Raw genomic sequence first — 22,311 nt, 5'->3', positions numbered from 1 at the left:
CCAGGGGGTTCTCAAATGCCCAGTGACAGGAAGACAAACTAATAGAACTGTTCTGTTTCAGAATCTCTTCCCTCAAGTATTCAAGGGATTCATCCCTTTGCTAGAGATTGGACCCAGGACATGCAAGTGCTCTACCACTGAGCCACGCCCAATCTCGGTTTGTAGTCACTGATTCCTCAGAAGCTTCCTGGAAGTCACTGCGTATGATAGATCTATTGTTGGATTCAGTCCTCCCCACAGCCTACATGACTCTCCAGTCACCATTTTGGTGTGTTTCATTTTTCTAGTAGGTTCCAATTACTCTGATGGAGTAGGATCTATTAAAAATCAGCAAAGGGTGGGGGAGATGGCCCAGTCAGTAACGCGCTTGCTTCACAAACACTGGGGCTGAGTTTGACCCTCATCACCTACATAAAGGACAAGCTGCGTGAGCACAGTGGTTCCTTTTAAGCACTAAGGAGGTGAAAGGGGGGTTCTGTGGCTTTCTGGCCAGGTACCCAGGCTGAATAGGTAATTTCCAGGTTCACTCTGGTATCCACACACTTGCACACACATACACATGAGCATTCTACATACAAGCATGCGTGTGAACATTTGCATTCATTACAAAGTCATGGCCTCAAAATGCAGAAAGAGGAACGAGCAGAGTAGCTGAGGACATTGGGGTAGGCAGGCGTGGAAACAAAGGCCTCAGGATGATGAGGCTGGAGCGATCACTGTGACCAGCGCCACACTTCTGAACTTGGTGCAAGAGGGTGACTCTGGGGCTGGAGAGATGGCTCAGTGGTTAAGAGCTTTGCTCTTCCAGAGGTCCTGAGTTCAAATCCCAGCAACCACATGGTGGCTCACAACCATCTGTAATGAGATCTGATGCCCTCTGCTAGTGTGTCTGAAGACAGCTACAGTGTACTTATATATAAATAAATAAATCTTTTTTTTAAAGATTTATTCATTATGTATACAGCATTCTGCCTGCATGTACACCTATACACCAGAAGAGGGCACCAGATCTCGTTAGATGGTTGTGAGCCACCATGTGGTTGCTGGGAATTGAACTCAGGACCTCTGGAAGAGCAGACAATGCTCATAACCTCTGAGCCATCTCTCCAGCCCCCATAAATAAATCTTTTTAAAGAGAGAGAGAGAGAGAGAGAGAGAGAGAGAGAGAGAGAGAAAGAGATAGATAGATAGAGAGAGAGAGAGAGAGAGAGAGAGAGAGAGAGCGAGCGCGCCTGGACTCATTTTCTTGATGTCATCTGCAGTCCAAGGACTTTGTTACGTGTCCTGACTTTGTTTTTCACCAATTGATCTGGTTAAACAAGGCCTCTTCTCTGGTAAACTTGAATTGGGACAAGGTCACCTTGTTCCCATGCTGCACCTGTGTTTCTTCATCTTGTCCATTCATCCTGGTTAGGTAGGATGAGGGCCAAATGGGCCCAACTATAAGGGAAGGTGAGCTGTGACAAGGTCGGCTGGAAGAGGCCAGGTAGAGCCAAGCTCACCTGGGCAGCAAGGCCAACCCCAGGGCTTGGACATCTTCCAGATATCCCTGCCTCCTGCCACCCCCTAACCCCTACTGCTGACCTTTACCCTCCATCCAGTTGTTATTTAACTCATGAGGAGGTACAGCTGGCCTTGTCGTGGGGACACCAGCTAGGACCAGCCAGGAAAGTTACTGGACCATGCTCAGGATGGAAATGGGAACCTATCAGGTAAGGGCTCGCCTGGTGTAGAGGGTAAAAGAGGCCTGGGAGCCTCCTGCAGTCCCATTCTGGTGGGGCATAGCTAGCTCAGCCAGAGGCTCCTGCACTTGAGTCATTTGTACCCTACCCATCAGGGAGCCAAATGATGAAGAGCACCAGGTGCCTGCCTGTGTCCTGGCCTGTGGCTGAGAAGTTCTGGTGGGACTTGGCCATGGAATGGAAGGGCCTACCGAGTGCTTGCGAAGCTAAGACTGCTTCCTTTCAGGTAGGAGATCCTAGGACCTTGTGTTGGCTTGTCTTGCTTTCCTGTGGATAAATAGCCAGATAGTAGACACTGCAGGCTCTAGAAAAAGCTGTCTCCTAAGGAGGCGGTGTTAGGAACCCACTTGCCTGTCTATTGGGACTTCCTCAGAAACCCTGCCCACTGTATCACTAGGTGATCTGGAGCGTAGGAAGCAGGCTAGTGTCTCCCCTGGGGGTTTTTGTTTTTATAAGACTTTAAAGTTTATTTATGTATGTGAGGACTCAATTTGCATGTATACCTGCATGACAAAAGAGGGCATCAGATCCTATTATAGATGGTTGTGAGCCACCCTGTGGTTGCTGGGAATTGAACTCAGGAAGAACAATCAGTGCTCTTAACCCCTGAGCCATCTCTCCAGCCCAGTGTCTCCTGTGTTTTCCGGGAGGCAGGTGAAACACACTGAGTCAGTTCCCCACTGATTTTGTTTTATGTGAGTACACTGTAGCTGTCTTAGACACACCGGAAGAGGGCATCAGATCCCATTACAGATGGTTATGAGCCACCATGTGGTTGCTGGGAATTAAACTTAGGACCTCTGGAAGAGCAGCCAGTGCTCTTAACCCCTGAGCCATCTCTCCAGAGATTGGCATCTCTTAACGGCACACCTGGAGCAGGTGGGACCGGAGTCAGGTAGGGCCTGGCAGGTGGGACCAGAGTCAGATAGGGCCTGGGGCAGAACTGGTTTAACACCCTGTCAATCACTAAACCTATTTGCTTTAGGCCTTCCCTGGGCAGGGCTCTGCACACAACCTTTCCGCAGAAGCAATTGTAAGGGTTGAATGAGTCAGGACAGGTGCACTCCTCCCAGAGAAGGACTTGCTTCTGGGACCCGAGGATACCTGGAGCTCAGTTGATTGCTTGCCTGCTGTGCACTATAAAACCAGGTGTGGCACATGCTTGCAACCGAAATGCTCAGGAAACGGAGGCGGGAACTTCGGATGTTCAAGGTCACCCCTATCCATTCTCGATCTTGTCTCAAACAAAGCACTTCGCTGTTTATTATTTAGGGGAACTCAGTGTGCAGGAGATAGCTACAGTCAGGTGGTGGCGCACACCTTTAATCTCAAGACTGGGGGTTGGGGATTTGGCTCAGTGGTAGAGCGTTTGCCTAGCAAGCGTAAGGCCCAGGGATCGGTCCCCAGCTCCGAAAAAAAAGAAAAGGAAAAAAAAAAATCTCAAGATTCTGAGGGCAAAGGCAGACGGCTCTCTGAGTTCCAGGCCAGCCTGATGTACGGAGGAAGTTCCAGGACAGTCAGGGCCAGTGGAGAAATCCTGTCTCGAGAAGGAAAACGAAAGCCAGAGGCTGGAGAATGACTTCAGTCAATGTGTTTACTGCTTTTGGGGAGCAAGATTTGTTTTCCTGCACCCATATCAGGTAGCTCAAAAAACCCGTGTGACTCGTGTTCCAGAAGGCTTGTGATGCCCCCCTCTCCTGGTCTGGTGACACAGCGTGAACATGACTGTTGCACATACAGCGTATGTTGCACACACAGATACACAAATGTAAATAACTCAAACTAGCATGGTGGCGCATGCCTTTGATCTCAGCGATCAGGAGGCATGGCAACCTGGGCTACATAAGGTGACCCAATCTCAAAACGATATAGATTAAGACTGCTGGCCTGGGACCCAGGTGCTACCACACTCTTTTCCTTTCCTTTCCTTTCCTTTCCTTTCCTTTCCTTTCCTTTCCTTTCCTTTCCTTTCCTTTCCTTCCCTTCCCTTCCCTTCCCTTCCCTTTCCTTTCCTTTCCTCCCTCTCTCCTTTCTTTTTTCCTTCCTTTCTTTTTTCCTAAGGCCAGGGTGTCTCTGTATAACTCTGGCTGTCCTGGAACTCACTCTGTAGATCAGGCTGGCCTCAAACTCAGAGATCTGCCTACCCCTGCCTCCTGAGCGCTGGGCGCCATCCTTTCTATGTGCACAGGTGTATATGTATCTGTGTGTGCACACATGTGCACCTGGGTTTGGTATATGTATGTGATCTTACATGCATATGTAGAAGGAGGCCAGAGTTGTTCTTTCCTCAAAGACTCTCTATCTTTGAGACAAGGTCTCTTGCCTCTCATTGAACCCAGAGCTCACATTTTGAGAGGCTGGCTGTTAACTGAGCCTGACCTTCTTTTTTTTTTGGGGGGGGGGGGGACCGAACCCAGGGCCTTGCACTTCCTAGGCAAGCGCTCTACCACTGAGCTAAATCCCCAGCCCCTGAGCCTGACCTTCTTGTCTTTGCTTCCTAGAAGAGATTTCGGGCTGTGTAGCACCGTGCCTGACTTTTCTCATGAGTGTTGGGGATCAAACTCAGGTCCCTACACTTATTCAGCAAGCACACAGCCCGCCCCCCAGCTGTCTCTCCAACCCCTGCCTTCTGCTTTTTCATCATAGGGGTTCCCCTTTCCTCTCTGTTTCCCTCCTCGAAGCACTCTCCCTCTCCTCTTACAATCCACTTTCTAGTGTTGTGACCACACACAGAGTTTTGCTTGGGTTCCACACAGAAGACAGACCATGCCGTATGAGGCCTTCTGAGTCTAGCATATTTTGCTTTGTGTGGTTTCTACTTGCGGCTGCTTTCAAAAACAACTTCAGAATCCTGGCGTTCCTTCCTCCACCTCTCAAGTGCCAAACCACTCCAGTCACACCCTTGATTGATTATTTGTTTTGAGTCAGCATCTCACTGTGTAGCTCTGGCTGTCCTGGAACTCACTACTACGATCAAGCTGTCCTTGAACTCACAGAGATCCACCTGCCTCTGCCTCCCAAGGGCTGTGAGGTCAGTCATGACTGCAGGCCCCTCTACCCACTCGACTGGCCAAGAAGAAGGTTTCTTTTGAAATGGTAACACAACCACATGCTTCAAAATCTCAACGGTACGAAAGGTTGACAGGCAAAAGGAATGATTGTGTCAAGTATGTCCTGAAATGGGGGTCAGTCCTGCAAACGTTTGAACTCGGCCAGGGTAGAGGGACAGACCAGTGCAAAGACCCCTCATTTGTTTTCTGTGTGACCCTGGGCTGGTTGAGTAACTTCTTGGTTCTTTTTTTTTTTTCCGGAGCTGGGGACCGAACCCAGGGCCTTGCACTTCCTAGGTAAGCGCTCTACCACTGAGCTAAATCCCCAGGCCCAACTTCTTGTACCTTAGTTGGCTACTCTGTGTGGTGAGGGGTCATTCTGCTGCTGCATACTCTGTAGGCTGCAAACAGGGTTAAACTGTTGATGCTCAGTGATTATGAAATGTGAACATCAGCTAAAGGGGGCCTGGCTGATGGTCCTTGGACTTGCAGAGTTAGGAGTTTATCACTCCGGCAGTAGAAACCACAAGGACTGAACTGCACTAAAAATGAGACCTTTCAGGGCTCAGAGGACTGTCAGATGGACCTACCAGGGAAAGCCTGTATGTGTGTGTGTGTGTGGGGGGGTGTGACCGGGGCTTGGCATAGGGACCCAGAGTGAGCCCTGACCACAGCTCTGAGTGGCTCCCCAATGGGATGGTTAGATGCTCCTCAGCTAGATTGACCTGGGCCAGCTTGAGCAGGCTTGGACAATATCAGAAGGCAGATGCCATGAGCACAGCACTCTAAGATACCATGGACATTGTGGCTGAGAGGCCAGGAGGCTGCTGGACAGTCCTGCCTGTGGCACGGTGAAATTATCATAGGACATAGGATACCAGTGTGGCAGAGAGGCCTGAGGTGGCAGTGAGCAGAGAGTAGAGTGAGGCCAGCAAAGCCTGCCTTTAGGACAGGAAGGAGAGAGAGCAGGTGGCAGGGAGCCCAGGAAAGAAAGGGCTTCAGGAGGGCAGGTGACGTGTTCATCCATGTCATCTGCCAAATGAGATGGGAGCACATGGGCTTCTGAAAACAGGCTAGTTGTCCCCCCCGCCCCCCAGTCATTCTAGAAGGCATGATTGTGGGGCCTAGGAAAGCCTAGTTTTCAGTTGATCATTGCTGGAAGAGGGAAGGCAGTTTCTCCAGTGGTGCAGCCATTGGTAATCTTCCGGTGCTACCGATAGGTAACAAGAGTGTCACTCATGCTCCCAATGGGTCACCAAATAAAGATGCAAAGACATGAAGGGCTGGGGCGATGGCTCACTGGTTAAGAGCCCTGATTGCTTTTCCAGAGGACCTGGGTTCAATTCCCAGCCCCCACATGGCAGGCTGCAGTTGAGGGAAACCGGTGCTTCCTTCCAGCTTCTTCGGGGATCAGCAGACATACGGTGCACAGCCATGCATGCCGGCAAAACATCCACGCACACAGAATAAAACAATCGTTTTTAAAAAGTGAAGACATGGGGTTGGGAATTTAGCTCAGTGGTAGAGCACTTGCCTAGCAAGCGCAAGGCCCTGGGTTCGGTCCCCAGCTCCGAAAAAAAAAAAAAAAAGTGAAGACATCAGAGTATAAAGGAAGAGGGAGGGGAGGAGGGGGATTGGAGGGGGTGAGAGAGGAAAGTAGGGATGAGTATGAATATATCCACGTTTGCAGATGTCGTAATTCTTTAGTGGCCATAGGCAAAGTGTGGCTCTGATCATCAGAGAGGGGAGCTGCCAAGGAGAGGGGATCTCTGTAGGCCATTACTCTAGACATTGGAGCATGGAGGATCCTTGTTGTACCGAGGGGTACAGAGATGCACTCACTTTTTTGGGGGGGGGGGTTGAGGCAGGGCTTCTCTGTGTAGCCCCAGCTGTCCTGGAACTCACTTTGTAGACCAACCAGCCCCAAACACGCAGATTCACCTGCCTCTGCCTCCTGTGTGAATACTGTGCTTCTGCACAAAGCTACTGATGCCTTGGCTCTCCTTGTTCTTTATAGTGGCACAAGTGTGGAGCCCCAGGTGAGGGAGGAACAGCTAGACTTCTTCCTTCAGATAGCTATGGAGGAGACCAGTCAGAGACAGGGCACGCTTTTCTCAGAGTCACACAGCAAGTCCAGGGGCTGCAGAGAGCATCAGGGAGCTGACAGACTGGTGGGGGAGCAAGGTAGATGTTAGCCAGCAAGTCTGGGTTTGCTGGGCGCCTTCATTCATCTCCCTGAGCTTCAATTTCTCCTCCTATAAAATGAGGACGATCTCTAATTTCCATTAGGGTTATGAGGTGGCTGAAGCCCAGGGTAGTGTCAGCACTGCTCTGAGATCTAAGAAAACTAGTCCACCTCTCCTGCCAGGCACACGGGAATATGTATGAGTAGGTGCACTGCAAATTGCCCTTGACTTAGTCAATACACTTTTTTTTTTTTAAAGATTTACTTTATTTATACGAATACCCCATAGCTGTTTTCAGACGCACCAGAAGAGGGCATCAGATCCCATTACAGATGGTTGTGAGCCACCATGTGGTTGGTGGGATTTGAACTAAGGACCTCTGGAAGAGCAGTGAGTGCTCTTAACCACTGAGCCATCTCTCCAGCCTGTCAATCCACTTGTCAATCCACTTCTTAGTCTCGGGTTTCTCTCTCGTGTGGGAGAAATAAAGGATGTGAATGGCCCCTTTAAATCATCACATGTGACAGCAAATTGCTGGGAACAGCCTAAAGGTCAGCCATCAGGAGCAAGTCCTCAACTTGCTTCCCCCACTGGAGCGCTACATAGCTCGGCAAGGCCAATCAGAGGCGGGGACATCTACATACCAACACAGTCCAGAGTAAGAACTGTATAGAAAGCCTTGTGGATGGGATAGCATGGCGGCTCGGTGGCTGAAGGCACTTGCTGCCAAATTTGATCCTCAGGGCCCACGTGATGGAAGGAGAGAGCCAGCTCCTGCAAGTTGTCCTCTGAGCTCCATGGACACACTATGGTATGCAAGTGTGTGTGTGTGTGTGTGTGTGTGTGTGTGTGTGTGTGTGTGTGTACCCTAGCACCAGGGAGGAAAGGGTATATGGGAACAGTATGGTATAGAGTCACCTATATAGGGTTGATTGCTGTCTGTGGATAGGAAACTGAAGACTGGGGGTGGCACTCACTTGGTAGCGCTTACCTAGTGTGCATAAAGCCTTGGACTGGCTCTCTAGCACTGTCTGAACTGGATAGGTTAGTGATTGTTGCAAGCGTGTGGGACCAGCACTTGGGAGCGGGGAAGCAGGCGGATCAGAAGTTCAAGGGCGTCTTTGATATATCGTGACTTAGATAGAGGCCAGGGTGGGATATATGAGACCCTACCTCAAAATAATAAAATCAATACGTGGAAAGTCATGAAAAGTGTCCTTGGGACAGCAGAGTATACACGGGTCCAAGACACAGGTGACATGCCCAGAGCTCAGTCACCACTTATAATTCCCTGTTACAACTGGAAAACTACCAGTTTAGATTGGCAGAATTTCCAGTGCTCTGCCCTGCTCTGTGTCTGCATTTGTTTCCGGTTAGAACTGACATATACAGTCCAAGGACTCAGGGCTCAGCTCTGGCTCTAGAGAAAGCCTGTGGCAGGGGCTGAGGCTCCTGTCTGCAGGGCGAGGCTTCTGCTGATGAGCCAAGTCCCCAGCCCCTCTATTGCTTTGATCCTGACAAAGATCAAGGGGATCGGGGCTACAGAGAAAGCTCAACAGCTAAGAGCACAACTCTCCCAGAGGAGGATTTAGGTCCCAGCGCCCACAGGGTGGCTCACAACCGCCTGTAATTCTCCAGTTCCAGGGGATCTGAGCCCCACCCCCCTTTCTGTTTTCTGCCAGCATTGTACAAAGAGGCTGCACAGAGCTAAATACAGACAAAACACCTGCCTAAAAGAGGGAAGAAATTAAACGGTAAAGGAAATTAAGTTGAGCATCCTGACATACAACTGTATTCCTTGAGGCAGGAGAATTGCCGAGAGTTAAGAGGTAAGTCTTAGCCATACAGGGAGCTCCAGGCTACTGTAGGCTGTCTAGTGAGACCCTGTCATAGACAGACAAACAAACAAACAATCAAAAAGACCAAACAAGGAAACAAGAAAGAGGGAGGAAATGAGCTAAACCGGGTTCTACCTCACTGCACAGAATCCAAGAAAGTAAGTCCTCCCTCAGGGTGCTGTCTACCTCCAGTGTCACTTCTTACAAATCTGATAGTTAAAAACAAAAAAACTGAGGACAGAACCAGGTACGCAGATGCTTTTATATTGTTTGTAGTGCTATGAGACCAAGTTCAGTCCTTTTGCATGTGCTAGGCATGACCCCCCCCCCTTTTTTTTTGCTGTCCTGGAACTCACTTTGTAGAGCAGGGTGGCCTTGAACTCAGAGAGATCCACCTGCCTCTACTTCTGGGATGGCATAAACTGGTTTTGTGATTATCAGAAAGAAGAAAAAAGGAGATGCACAAAGGTTATAAAACTAGTCTGGGGGTTGGGGATTTAGCTCAGTGGTAGAGCACTTGCCTAGCAAGCTCAAGGCCCTGGGTTCAGTCCCCAGCTCCAAAAAAAAAAGAAAAAAAAAAAAAAAAAAAAAAAAAAAAAAAAAAAAAAAACAACCAACCAGACAAAACTAGTCTGTGGGTAAAGAAGGTTCTTGAGTTCCCATCCTCCTGGGTTACAGACTGGAACCCCACAGGAAAAAAACTAGAAACGTTGAGAGAAAAGTGGGCGGAGAATGAGTGAAACTGTTCATTGAAGTCCACACTTGGGTTTGCAAAGTAGCAAATGCTTGTAATCCCAGCTCCCCGTGCCCTGGGTGTCTGAGGCAGAAGGAGTAAAGTTTAACATTTTCCTGGGTTACGTAGTGAGTTAGGGAGTTAGAGGTAGGCTTGGGTTGCATGAGACCTTGTCTTTGGAAGACTACAGCGGCAGAGGCTTGTGTAGAGTGCAAGAGGCCCTGGATTAGATCCCAGTAGGCTATGAAACCAACCATGCTGGTATATACGGGTCCTCTCGGCACTGAAATCTCAGCCCTTGGAGAGCGAAAGCAGGAGGACTAGGAGTTTAAAGCCATCTTTTGCCACTTAGAGAATTTGAGACTGGCCGGGTCCAGGTATGGTGTCTCAAGTCCACCCGGGTTATAGATAAAACTCCATAGGGGGAAACAAGAGGAAAAGTGGGCCAAGAATGTGTGAGGCTGTTCACTGAAATATACGCTCGGACACTTTGTTTCCAGCACGCAGGAGGCCAGTGCAAGCAGATCTCTGTGAGTTGGAGCCCAGCAGTACTTTCAGAGCAAGCAGATGTCCAGAGTTCTCCCCAAACAAGTTTTGCTTATTTAAAATAGACAATCTCTGCTAAATATTTTTTTAATGTTTTTTTTTTTTTTTGGTTCTTTTTTTCGGAACTGGGGACCGAACCCAGGGCCTAGGCAAGCGCTCTGCCACTGAGCCAAATCCCCAACCCCCTCTGCTAAATATTTAAGCCCAATGTAGAAAAGCAGAAGATATTGAAAATCCATTGCTGGTCAAAGGGCTGCTTTCTAACCAGTGCCTCCAGCAAGTGGAAGTACCTCCTTGCCTACAGTTAGGTGAGATTACTGTTCCCCACCTCCCAGAGGGTCCTCAAATCCACTCTCCACTGCAAAGGAGTTTCCAAAGCCCTAGAAGATCACGCTCCTTCCCCTAAAGTCATTTTAACCAGCCAAGCTTACTCCAAACTTTTTATCTTTACTTAACATTTTTGCCTGTTGGCATTGTGCCTTTGGAGGCGAGAGTGGGATCAGATTCCTAGTTTGAAGTCTACAATTGTGAGCCGCAGTGTGGGTCCTGAGACTCGAACCTTAAGATTCTGGAAGAGGAGTCAATGCTCTTAAACCACTGAGCCATTTCTCCAAACCTATTTTCATATGGGGCTCTAGGTCCCTGATGACGAAGCATCTCAGGAGCAACCCGGTCCAACCAAGTGGAATTCTTTCCCACAGTCCCCTTCTTTAGCTGGAAATCCTCCCTGCACTCCGCAGGCCTCGATAGGGGTGTATTTCTCTCTAGTCTTCCTAGGCTTCTAGAGTGAGTTAAGGGTCTGGGAAGACACGGTCATGCTCTTGACCGAAAAGGCCGCATCCCCAGTGTCTGCGCGAGCCGGGACATTTCGTTGCTGGGAATTGATGACACAGCCAGCTCTGTAATTCTTCCAGCTCAGAGTTAGGCTGGCATAGAGCGGGGACTGAGAACTTCTGGCATGGAGTGGCTATTTTGGGATGTACAGTGAAGTCCTTAAAACCTGGAGCACAGACCATGGGAGGATGGCGAAAAGAGTGCAGAGTCCCTTTAAAATGGAGGACCCCTCCCACGAACACCCCCTTCCCTCCACCCTCCCCAGCAGCGCGCCCCTTAGAAGCATGGCGAGAGCAGCGCACCGCCTTGCAATCTGCCCCTCTCAAAGATGGCCGCGATAAGACCCTCCCGGTTCTCATTGGTCCGGGGAAATCGAGAGTCTCTGATTGGTGGGCCTTAGAGGCGCGTCAGGGTGGGGCGGAGCAAAGTGGGGCGGAGCGAAGCGGGGCGGCTCCGGCCCAGGCCTAGCTTGCAGTGGCATTAAGGCTATGTCGTGGGCGCGGAGCCACCTGTGCTCGGCTCTATCCTTGGCAGCTGTTTCTGCGCGTGGTGCAACGATGGAGGGCGCGGCGTATCGGTGGTTGAGCGCGTGGCCAGCGCCGCAGGAGCCGAGCATGGAGTATCAGGTTTCTGACGGTTCCCTCGGGCAAACGGTCCCGTACTGACACGTGGGCAGGACCGGAGCCGTGCTCCGCTCTCCGCCAGCGCCTGGGGCCACCGGAGCATGAAGTTGCGGGGCTCAGGAGGCGGGGACATCCGGGAGTCCAGGGGAGGTGACAGGGACCGGAAAGTTGGGCTCAGGTGGCCCGATGTGGGAATTCTGAGAGCGCGTGTCGCGTGTTGCAGAGGGAATGGGCGCTGGTGACACACCAGAACGTCCAGAGTCTGAATTGAGTTTTAGAAGTTCCAATGACCCCAGCATTGCACTGGCAATGCAGGATGAGGGGGAAGGGAGGAGTATGAAGTACGGAGTGGAAATACCCAGGAGGATCCGGGGTTGGGGTCTCCAAGACTCAAGACTGGAATCCAAGTGTTTAGAATTGGCTGGCGGGCAAGCAGAAGAAGAGGCCGTTAAGGGACCTAGAATCTAGAGAACAAACTAGATTACGGTGCCAGGGTCAGCTGTCAATGACCAGAACTTAATGCTAGCTAGGCAGGTGGTACCGGTTTAGAGCTGTGAGGCTTCCAGCCATGTGACCAGATAAGAGGACAGGTGACCAGTTTGGTGCCTGAGAGGAACCACCTAAGCACCGATTTCTCAGAATGTAGGTGTAATTGAAACACACACGACTACCTCAAATGCCTCTCATTTAGTCCCGTTTGTTTTCTGTTCCCACTCCCATCCCCCAAAGTCATCCCCTGAGACTGTCTGTACACACCTGTGGATTCTGACTGGATGACTCTTGGACGCCTTTTCTCCCCCTCTGTACCTCCTCTTCCAGATCTAATAGCTTACTTATATTGTCTTGTCTTGGGGTTAGAATGTGGAACTCCCACAGTCTCGAACATGTCGAAATTCAAAGTTCCTAGATTTCTAATGTCCCGGCCCCAGCTCAATAGGTGTCAATACAGTGACAGAGAAAATACAGACAGAGCTGTCATGTATGAAGGCTGAGAGCATAGAGGCTTGGGGAAGGCAGCCCAGGAAATAAAGGTCCGTTAATCTTGCCAGTTTTACCTGGCACTCCCTGGTGGGGCTAGCTTGCCCGTGGCTCTCATCTTTGCCAGAACTGGAACTATGCCAGGGCTGTCCCCATCAAGTAGCTGTAGGCAAAGGCAACATGGCTGGTAAAACAGGCCTGTTGCCCTGTTTCTGCCACTTGTGGGCTGGGTCCCTCTGTCCTTGAGGACCCTCACTGAACTTCGATTATGGTTGCCAGGATGCTGTGCGCACGCTCAACACCCTGCAAACCAATGCCAGCTGCCTGGAGGAGGTAAAGCGTCAACGGAGTGACCCTCAGGCGCAGCTAGAAGCTATGGAGGTGTACCTCGCACGGAGTGGACTGCAGGTAAGGTGGCAGAGCCTGTGAAACACCTCTACCCTTTCTTCTTCAGAGCCCAGTGGCTGAGGCGAGGACCTTTCTGTCTGTTGTAGGTGGAGGATTTGAACCAACTAAAAATTATCCATGTCACTGGGACCAAAGGAAAGGTAAGAGCAAGTCCATGTAGCAGACTGGTGCCTGTCCACTTTTTTTTTTAAAAAAGATGTATTGATTTTATGTGTATAAATACACTATCTCTGTTTTCAAACACACCAGAAGAGGGCATCGGATCCCATTACAGATGGTTGTGATCTCACCACGTGGTTGCTGGGAATTGAACTCAGGACCTCTGGAAGAGCAGTCAGTGCTCTTAACCGCTGAGCCATCTCTCTAGGCCCCACCTGTCTGCCTTTATTAATTGATTCTCTACATTCTGCTACCAATAGCCACTTGGGTGTCTTGTTAGGGTTGTTATTGCTGTTGACGATGAAGCACCATGACCAAAAGCGACTTGGGGAGGAAAGGGTTCACTTGTGGTTCCATAGATCAGTTTGTCATCCAAAGAAGTCAGGACAGAACTCTGACAGGGCAGGAACCTGGAGGCAGAATCTGATGTAGAGACCATGGAGGGTGCTGCTTATGGGCTTGGTCATCAGGGCTTGCTCAGCCTGCCTTCTTATAAAACCCAGGGCCACCAGCCTAGGGATAGCCCACCCACAACGGGTCAGGCCTTCTCTTATGCTGGATCTCACCGAGGCTCCCATAAACTGGAGCCTCCTCTCAGATGACCAGCTTTTGCCAAGTTGACATAAGACTGTCAGGCACACAGGGAAGAGGAGTTTATTTGGCTGTAAGTTCAGAGGGATGTAGTCCCTCATGGCAAGAGATCGAATTACATCCTTGTCAGAAAGGGGATACTGAGTGCCTCCGTCAACCCTGTCTAGAAACTCCTCTCCAGACCTGCCCAGAATCCTGTCTCCCTGGTGATTCTGGGTGCTGCCAAGGCGACAGTCAGCAGTACCCATGATTTTACCCCACCCAATGCTTTTCAGGGCTCCACCTGTGCCTTCACTGAACGGATCCTGCGGAATTACGGCCTGAAAACTGGCTTCTTTAGGTACTGGGCTCTGTGTGTGTGTGTGTGTGTGTGTGTGTGTGTGTGTGTGTGTGTCTGTGTCTGTGTCTGTGTCTGTGTGTCTGTGTGTCTGTATGAAGCTCTGACTGACCTGGAATCCTATAGATTAGTCGGACCTCGTACTCACAGAGATCCACCTGCCTCTGCCTCTTGAGTGCTGAGATTAAAGCTGTGCACCCAACTTTGAGTATGATTTATCTGTGTATGGATGCACAAGCACACATTTATTTTAGTGTGTGTTTTTCCTTCCTTCCTTCCTTCTTTCGAGATTGGGTCTCTCACTGAGCCTGGAGCTCCCAAATTCAGCTGGGCGACTATGCATTAGCAACCCCCAGGGGTCCTCTTATCTCTGTCTCCCCCAGTGGGGTAATAGACTCACGGCCCCTGGCTGGGGTTTGTTTTTAGCAGGATAGGGGTGGGTGTGGGGGTGGAGTGTAGGAATGCCAGGGATCTGAGCGCAGGTCTTCATACTTGTGTGTCGAGCACTTTACTGACTAAGCCATCTCCGAGGCTTTCCAGATCCGGTTTTTTTTGTTTTTTTTTTTCGGAGTTGGGGACCGAACCCAGGGCCTTGTGCTTGCTAGGCAAGCGCTCTACCACTGAGCTAAATCCCCAACCCCAGATCTGGTTTTTAAGCATAGAGATGTTTGTCTCTGCAGTAAGGAACACAAACCTGACTCATAACGGTCCACAGAGAAAGACTGACTATGGCCTCCATGTCAGAATCTCCACTGGGAGGCAGTAGAGCTCTGCCAGCCGTAGCTGTGGCTTCTTCTGGAGGCAGCGCCCCTTGTGGTGGCTCACAGACATCAGAGGCGCAGGAGACTGGGAGGGCCTGCGTCCTAAGCTTGATGCAAGCCTCTCCTCACTTGTCACCTTAAATGAAGGCCGTTTCAGAGGAAAGAATATGATTGTATTCCTCGGGATTTGTTCCTTGAGGGAGGAACACATCCACCATTAACTTTATCAGTTTTGTCCGGCCACCTCCATAAGCATCTGAAAGCAGTTGGCTATGACCATTTCAGATCAATGTGTTTTCTTGAAACTGGTGATTGTTCAGAATAAAGTCATGGAAGCTGGGCAGGGCGGTGGTGGCACACACCTTTCATCCCGGTGCTCAGGAGGCAGAGACAGGCTATGAGTTCAAGGCCAGCCTGATCTACAGAGTGAGTTTTAGGACAGCCAGGGCTACACAGAGAAACCCTGTCTTATAAAACAAAAGAAAGAGAGGGCAGGGAGATGCCTTGGTGTGGGAGGGTCTTTGAGGAGTTATAAAGCAGACACAAGTCTTAGGAGGCTTGCATGATGTGCACACGGCACACTTACACAGTGGCCACTGCATCGATAGGTGACAGTATATGTCTGTCACTGACCGAAGGCTGTGAAGCAGTCTATGACTGTGTAAGGCAACTGTCTGTCTTCTAGACTAATCTTTTGGGAACTGAACGTGGCGTCTTATGCCTGTAAATCAAATCTACAACTTGAGGGATATCGGCAGCAGAATCAGGAATTCGGGGTAATCCTCGGGCTATATAGTGAGTTGGAGGTCAGCCTTGGCTATATGAGACCTTTAAAAATAGAAACGAAATAAAAAGAATAATACTCTTCTTTTTTAAGTCTGATAACATGCATTATCTTGATTTCCTAGTGCATGTGTGTTTGAATGTGAGCATAGCCTCTGTGCAGAGAGGTCAGAAGACAACCTTATAGGAGTAGTTTCCCCTTCTACCATGTGAGTTCTCAGGATGAGCTCAGATCAGCAAGTTTGGCAGCATAGTGTTAGGAGTAAGACCTCTAACCACTGACCTTGGCCCACATGGCCATCTGGACAGTCTGCAGATGTGGATGGGGCAGGGGAGTGACTGTGGGGTGTGGATCCTCCCTATGGATTTATTGTTTTGAGACTGAAAGGCGTTTGGGTGATATAGGCACATATTAGCAGAGTTCCTAATCCTCGTGGGATGGAGAAGTATAATGGGATGAACACACTGACTGGAGGTCAGGCTAGAGACTGGAGGGGCTTCTAACATGCTGGGGTGGGGCTTGGCCTCTGTGGGGTCTGGAGGCCCTAGGCAGGAGCTCAGACTCTTGAGGACTCCATGGAGGCTCAGGAGCAGGGGTAGACACAGTCTGAGGAGGGTAAGGAAGGGCCCGAGGCTCGGGAGGGGGAGTCCCGATGACCCCAGGTCTCTCGGCAGCTCTCCCCACCTGGTGCAGGTGCGTGAGCGGATTCGAATCAACGGGAAGCCCATCAGCCCCGAACTCTTTACCAAGTACTTCTGGCACCTCTATCAGCAGCTGGAGGAATTCAAGGTGCCGAGGCTGTGGCTGGAGGGCTGGAGAGGGCTCATCTCCCCAGAGCAAGGGGTGTGGGGGGCTGGGGGCTGGGGGGGGCTGGGGGGTACGTGGGCTCTGGCCCCTGACTCATTCCTCTGTGTGCAGGATGACAGCCACATTTCCATGCCCTCTTACTTCCGCTTCCTCACACTCATGGCTTTCCATGTCTTCCTCCAAGAGAAGGTGAGTATCTTCCCCAGACCCCGTATCTGGGTCCTTGGGGAGCAGAGTATGAGTGGAGGGGCTCCCTGCTCCCTGCGTGCTGTCTGCTTTCCTGCAGGTGGACCTGGCCGTGGTGGAAGTGGGCATTGGTGGGGCTTTTGACTGCACCAACATCATCAGGTGAGGCATCTGCTGTGTAGCAACCGGAAGCCTGAGCTGGTGTCTCAGCACTGTGGATCAGGACCTTCTTGTCTTTTTCAGAAAGCCAGTGGTGTGTGGAGTCTCCTCTCTTGGCATTGACCACACCAGTCTGCTAGGAGATACAGTGGAGAAAATAGCATGGCAGAAAGGGGGCATCTTTAAGGTAACATAGCAGGCCAAGGCAGGAGAGGGTCATGGAGCCCAGGGTCTGTCCTTTTAACACTTAGGAAAGAATGGCTGTGGCACATCAGAACCAGGCCCTAGCCACATGCACAGTCTGGCTTCTTATCCTTCTCCCTGTGTGACCTGAACCCCTCTGTGGCCTCAGTTGAAATCAGCCCCTGTCACTTTCTCCCTGGTGTGCCTGCAGCCTGGTGTCCCTGCCTTCACTGTGCTACAGCCAGAAGGTCCCCTGGCCGTGCTGAGGGATAGAGCCCAGCAGATCTCAGTAAGTGATTGGCTGGTGTGATGGTGGGGTGGATTGTCTTGCTGACTAGAGGAACACAGTCTTGTGTTGGGCTTCGGGTTCCTCATATGCGCAAGGAGGGTGGCAGGGAGCATCAGCAGACACATCTGGTTCTGGGAGCAGGGCTTGGTAGGCCCTGTGGTTGGGGTGTGGTCAGAAGGCCTTCTAACTGTGGTGGTAGGGGCAGGTCAACTGACCAGCTCTTGCCCTTTTCCCCACAGTGCCCCCTGTACCTGTGTCCACCATTGGAAGCCCTGGAGCAGGTTGGATTGCCATTGAGCCTGGGCCTGGAGGGAGAGCACCAGCGGCATAATGCAGCCTTGGCCTTGCAGCTGGCCCGTTGTTGGCTGGAGCAGCAGAACTACCATGGTAGGTGGGCCAGTGCGGGCACGCAGGTGGGCAGGGAGTGGAGCCTGCCTTGGTCTGAACACAGACTCATGCCCCACAGACATCCAGGAGCTGAAGGCATCCAAGCCAAGCATTCGGTGGCAGCTGCCGCTGGCACCTGTGTTCCGCCCCACGCCCCACATGAGACGTGGTAAGTTAGAACTTCCTTCCCAGACAGGACCACTACACATCTTTGTTCCCCCTGAGGGGTATCTTGAGCCCCTGTTGTATCTTTGTGCCCTTTGAGATGGTTTCCTGTTTGGAGGTTAGGGCAGTTGTAGATTGCGCCTCCAGGTGAGCATTCCTCTCTGGCCTAGAGTTCACAAATCTTCTGAGGCTCAGTTTTCCTATCTGGCAAATGAGATAACTGCTAGTTCCCACCACCCGCGGCTGTTTTCGATAGTTCCTGAGGTGACGTCATTCGGGTGTGAGTGAGCCAGAACCTGGAAACCTGGAGCAGAGTGACAGTCAGCGGTAGCTGCTGTCTGTCATCAGTCTGAGGATGCCTCTGCTCTCATTCCCTAAAACTGCTTTCAGCCCACAATAGGGCTCGTACCGTTAGACCTTTAGAGCAGTGTCAATGTGCCAGGGTTTCGGTCAGGGACAGCTCTGGAGTCAGGGTTGCTGTCAGACACAGCCCTGGGCAGATCTTAGGTCAGACTCTAGCCCCAGCTCTCACTTGGGAATGCATGACTGCAATCACAGCCCTCTCTCAGGGCTGTCTGAAAGATCCCATAGCAGGACAGCCCATTCTGGGAACCCAGGGAGAGCCATTAGTAAATGGATCTGCCTTCAGGGCCAGGACATCACAGGCCTTGTGGGTCCTAGAGCACTGTCTCATCTGCCTTTGCCAGGGCTTCGGGACACAGAGTGGCCTGGTCGGACACAGGTACTCCAGCGGGGACCTGTTACCTGGTACCTGGATGGCGCTCATACCACCAGCAGTGTGCAGGCCTGTGTGCACTGGTACTGCCAGTCACTGGAGCGCAGCAGACGCACCGACGGGTGAGCTCCCTTGCAAGGCTGGGCATGCAGAGGGCGGGGTCCTAGGTAATAACCCATTAGGGCTGATATCAGTAGCTATCAGTGGGCTGTAACGTGCTCTTAGTGAAAAGTGTTATACTGGTAATTCTTTAGCAGTGATGCCACACACATTTGAAAATGTACTAAATGGTGTTTCTGCAATAAAATCTATACCCTGGAGCTGGAGAGAGGCTTGTTAAAGGCCCTTGCTGCTCTTGCAGAGAACCCAGATTCAGTCCCCAGTACCCACATGGTCACTCACAACTGTCCATCACTCCAGTTTAGGGGGAGTTATGAGGCACAGGGCTGGACCAGTTCCAGGAGGGTTAAATTCTGGGGAAATGGCTGGAATGGGCTGGGGAGGAGGAAGACACGCTCCACTCATTTCTTCCTGATGCAGTGGGCATGAAGTACACATCTTGCTCTTCAACTCCACTGGTGACAGGGACTCTGCTGCCCTACTGAAGTTGCTGCAGGTAAAGGACCCAGCTGGAGGGTGGCACTGAGGCCTGGATGTCCCCAGCTGATCCCTGTCACACCTTTGCTTGGGGAACTGCATCGGTTCTAGGCTGCCGGGGCCACAGTGGCTTCCGAGCAGGAGGCGGAAGTGGTTCGTATCCAGAACTACCCCAGCCTGGGTTTGGGCCTGCCCTCCATCGAGGCTGCCCTGAGTAGCCACCCCCTGAACCTTCATTCAGAGCAGTACACGTATGCAAGTACTCTGCACTGAGGTAGATGGGGTGGGTGAGGAAGGCCTGTGGCTCATTACTACAATATCCCAGTGCAAGGGTGGACTTCTCCAGAGGTGTGGCCTGGGGGGGGGGCTATTTGGAAGTCAAGTGGGGGTGAGGGACATACTTTCAGAAGGCTGATACTAAGTACATCTTCCCTTGATCTCCCAGCCCTGCCATTTTGATTACGCTGTCTTCTGCCCCAATGTGACAGAGATTTCATCCATAGGAAACGCAGGTAAGAGGGGGCAGATGGTACAGCTAACAGCGGGCGCCTGTGGCAGGCAGCTCGGTGAAGAACAGGGACTTTCAAAGTATGCTAGAAGATGACATTTTTTTAAAAAATCGATTTTTTTTTTAAAGATTTATTTATTATATATAAGTACACTGTAGCTGTCTTCAGACACACCAGAAGAGGGCATCAGATCTCATTAAGATGGTTGTGAGCCACCATGTGGTTGCTGAGATTTGAACTCAGGGCCTCTGGAAGAGCAGTCGGGGCTCTTAACCACTGAGCTATCTCTCCAGCCCCCAAACGACTTATTTTTATTGTTTGTGTGAGTCTGAGTGCCCAGCTCCTGTAGAGGCCAGAAGTCATTAGATCGACTGGATGTGGAGTTACAGATGGTGGTGAGCCACCCTGTGGGTACTGGGGCCTGAACCTGGCTTCTCTGAAAGAGCAACGAAGGCTTTTAACAACTACTCAGTCGTGTCTCCTGCCCCAGGGCATATAGATTTTATTGTAGAAACACCATTTGGTTCATTTTCAAAGTTGTGGCGTGTGGCCGCAACACTGTAAAAGAATGATCGGGTCTAGCATTTTTTTAAAGAGCAGGTTGCAGCCCTCTGACGCCTACTGAAATCAGCTCAGTGGGACTCAGCTGAGATTCATTGGCTAGGAGAGTAGAGAGTTCAGTGTGCTCTGCATGAAGATGTGCGGGTACTGCCCAAGACTCCGCTCTGGGACCACGGAACGGGAAGTATGTTCCAAAGCTGTTGTTTATTACATTAATTAATTTATTTGGGTTGGGGCACATGAGTGGGACAGGGGACAACCTGGGGGAGTCAGTTCTCTCCACCATGTGGGTTGTGGGCCATGGGGAGCAGATATAGGCTACAGGCTTGGTGGCAAGCATCCCCAACACATGCGCACTCACACACACACACACACACACACACACACACACACACACACACACAGATAAAGCCATCTCACTGGCTCCCAAAATGCTTTTTACTATACTGTGTTGTATTTTAAAGACTTTGAAGGAGTGTGAACCATGCAGCTAGACCTCCAGGTCCCAGGTCTGGGGTGGGATCTGGGATCTGTCTTTCTTTTTTTTTTTTTTTTTTTTTTTTTTTTTGGTTCTTTTTTTCGGAGCTGGGGACCGAACCCAGGGCCTTGCGCTTCCTAGGTAAGCGCTCTACCACTGAGCTAAATCCCCAGCCCCGGGATCTGTCTTTCTAACAGGCTTCCTGGGAAACGCTCACACCCACATGGTGAGGGGCCCCAGGGGACACGTTGTAAAGATGAGCGAGAGAGCTCTGGAGTTGGAGCACCAGGCGCTGCCTCCCATGACAGTGAGCAGCAGGCTGCACTGGTCATGGTCCACCGTGTGGACAACCAACGGAGTCTGGTGCCGTGATGCTTGTCGGGACCAGGAGCTAAGCAGATGCTCACTGAGCCTGCGCCCCCTTTCCTCCCCTCCACTGACCTGCCTCGTTCTGGACCCCACAGACCAGCAGAACTTCACGGTGACTCTGGACCAGGTGCTCCTCCGCTGCCTGCAGCACCAGAAGCATTGGAACTGCCTGGCAGAGAAACAGGCCAGCTCCAACCTCTGGGGCAGCTGTGGCCCAGAGTCTGCCCGGCCAGGCTCCCTGCTGCTGGCACCGCACCCACCTCAGCCCACTAGCACGAGCTCCCTTGTTTTCAGCTGCATCTCCCACGCCTTGCAGTGGATCAGCCAAGGCCGGGATCCCATCTTTCAGCCCGAGAGCCCTCCAAGGAACCTTCTGAACCACCCCACGGCCAACAGCGGGGCGAGCATTCTCCGAGAGGCCGCTGCCATCCACGTACTGGTCACGGGGAGCCTGCACCTGGTGGGCGGGGCGCTGAGGCTGCTTGATCCCTCCATGTCTCAGTAGCCAAGGAGCGTCCTACACCAGCCTGCCTTCCCACAGAGACTCTCATACTCAGTGCCTTGTGATTTCTGCTCTCAGATTCTTCGAGACTGGCCCAGGGTCCTGGGCTCTTGGTAGAGTGTAGGGATGGGAGGGGCTCTGTGCCTTGGCCTCTCCTTTCTCTGGCAGAGACAGCAGGGGCTTCCCAGAGCCCCTACCATCAGCCCAGCCCAGCTCCCTGCCCACTCTGCTGCCTCCGGGCTCAGGTCCAGCTTATTGTTGGAGCTGCCTGAGGTTAGACCAGAGACTTCCTTCTTCCTCCCAATGCCTTCTGGCCAAAGACAGGGCCCTTGCCTGGGCATTTGGGGACTGGGTGTTGCTGGAACTAATTGAAGCTTTTAAACCCTTTTATTTTTTATTTTTTTTAAATAAATGACAAAACTTTTGATTGATTCCTAACCGCCCAGCTCCCTCATCAGACATTTGGGGGCTGGAGTTTGGCACTGCAGGAGTGTAGGAAGGAATGGAGCCCTAGCAGTATAGCCTGGGATTAGTCCTCTCCCTCAGAGCATAAGGTGGCCTGTGTCAGGAAAGACTGGACTAATGTTTATGTGCCACACACCAAGGCAAACCTCCTGGCCAATAATGTGTCCAAGCTGGATGCCCACCTTACGGATGAGGGAGGGTGGCCGGCTTCCAGGAGCTTTGGGCCTGGACCCATAGACCCATTGCCAACAAGAGTCATGTGCAGGATTAGAACCCAGAGCTTTATAGGGGTAGCTACGTCCCGGACCCCAGAGACTATACACAGGGCTTTTTAGTGTTGGGTTTCTG

General features: G+C 51.3%; 1 protein-coding gene across 14 annotated transcripts; it reads left to right on the top strand.

Moving 5' to 3' along the window:
* Positions 1–1,470: 1,470 nt before the first annotated feature.
* Fpgs (folylpolyglutamate synthase) lies at positions 1,471–22,297 on the top strand. Of its 14 annotated transcripts, none has more exons than XM_087654472.1 (16): positions 1,471–1,712; positions 1,838–1,968; positions 12,810–12,938; positions 13,025–13,078; positions 13,964–14,028; positions 16,245–16,359; positions 16,489–16,566; positions 16,664–16,725; positions 16,807–16,909; positions 17,117–17,194; positions 17,434–17,581; positions 17,661–17,750; positions 18,454–18,604; positions 19,023–19,098; positions 19,525–19,591; positions 21,092–21,936. In XM_087654472.1, exons 2-16 carry the CDS (start codon positions 1,846–1,848, stop codon positions 21,499–21,501), a joined length of 1,749 nt encoding a protein of 582 aa, XP_087510598.1. In that variant the 5' UTR covers positions 1,471–1,712; positions 1,838–1,845; the 3' UTR covers positions 21,502–21,936.
* The last annotated feature ends 14 nt before the right edge of the window (positions 22,298–22,311 follow it).

The sequence above is a fragment of the Rattus norvegicus genome, chromosome 3 (genome assembly GCF_021556685.1).
Source record: "Rattus norvegicus strain SHRSP/BbbUtx chromosome 3, alternate assembly SHRSP_T2T, whole genome shotgun sequence".
In the NCBI taxonomy this organism is placed as follows: domain Eukaryota; kingdom Metazoa; phylum Chordata; class Mammalia; order Rodentia; family Muridae; genus Rattus; species Rattus norvegicus.
Note: the sequence above shows the minus strand (reverse complement) of the source record. Positions and strands in the feature narration are given on the sequence as shown.

What these genes read in the sequence shown, in the direction of transcription:
- Fpgs (XM_087654469.1), top strand. Translation starts at nt 11,418, where the DNA reads ATGTCGTGGGCGCGGAGCCACCTGTGCTCGGCTCTATCCTTGGCAGCT. An exon ending in GACTGCACCAACATCATCAG is followed by an intron (nt 16,726 to 16,806) that starts GTGAGGCATCTG and finishes TGTCTTTTTCAG; the next exon opens with AAAGCCAGTGGTGTGTGGAG. An exon ending in AGAAAGGGGGCATCTTTAAG is followed by an intron (nt 16,910 to 17,116) that starts GTAACATAGCAG and finishes GTGTGCCTGCAG; the next exon opens with CCTGGTGTCCCTGCCTTCAC.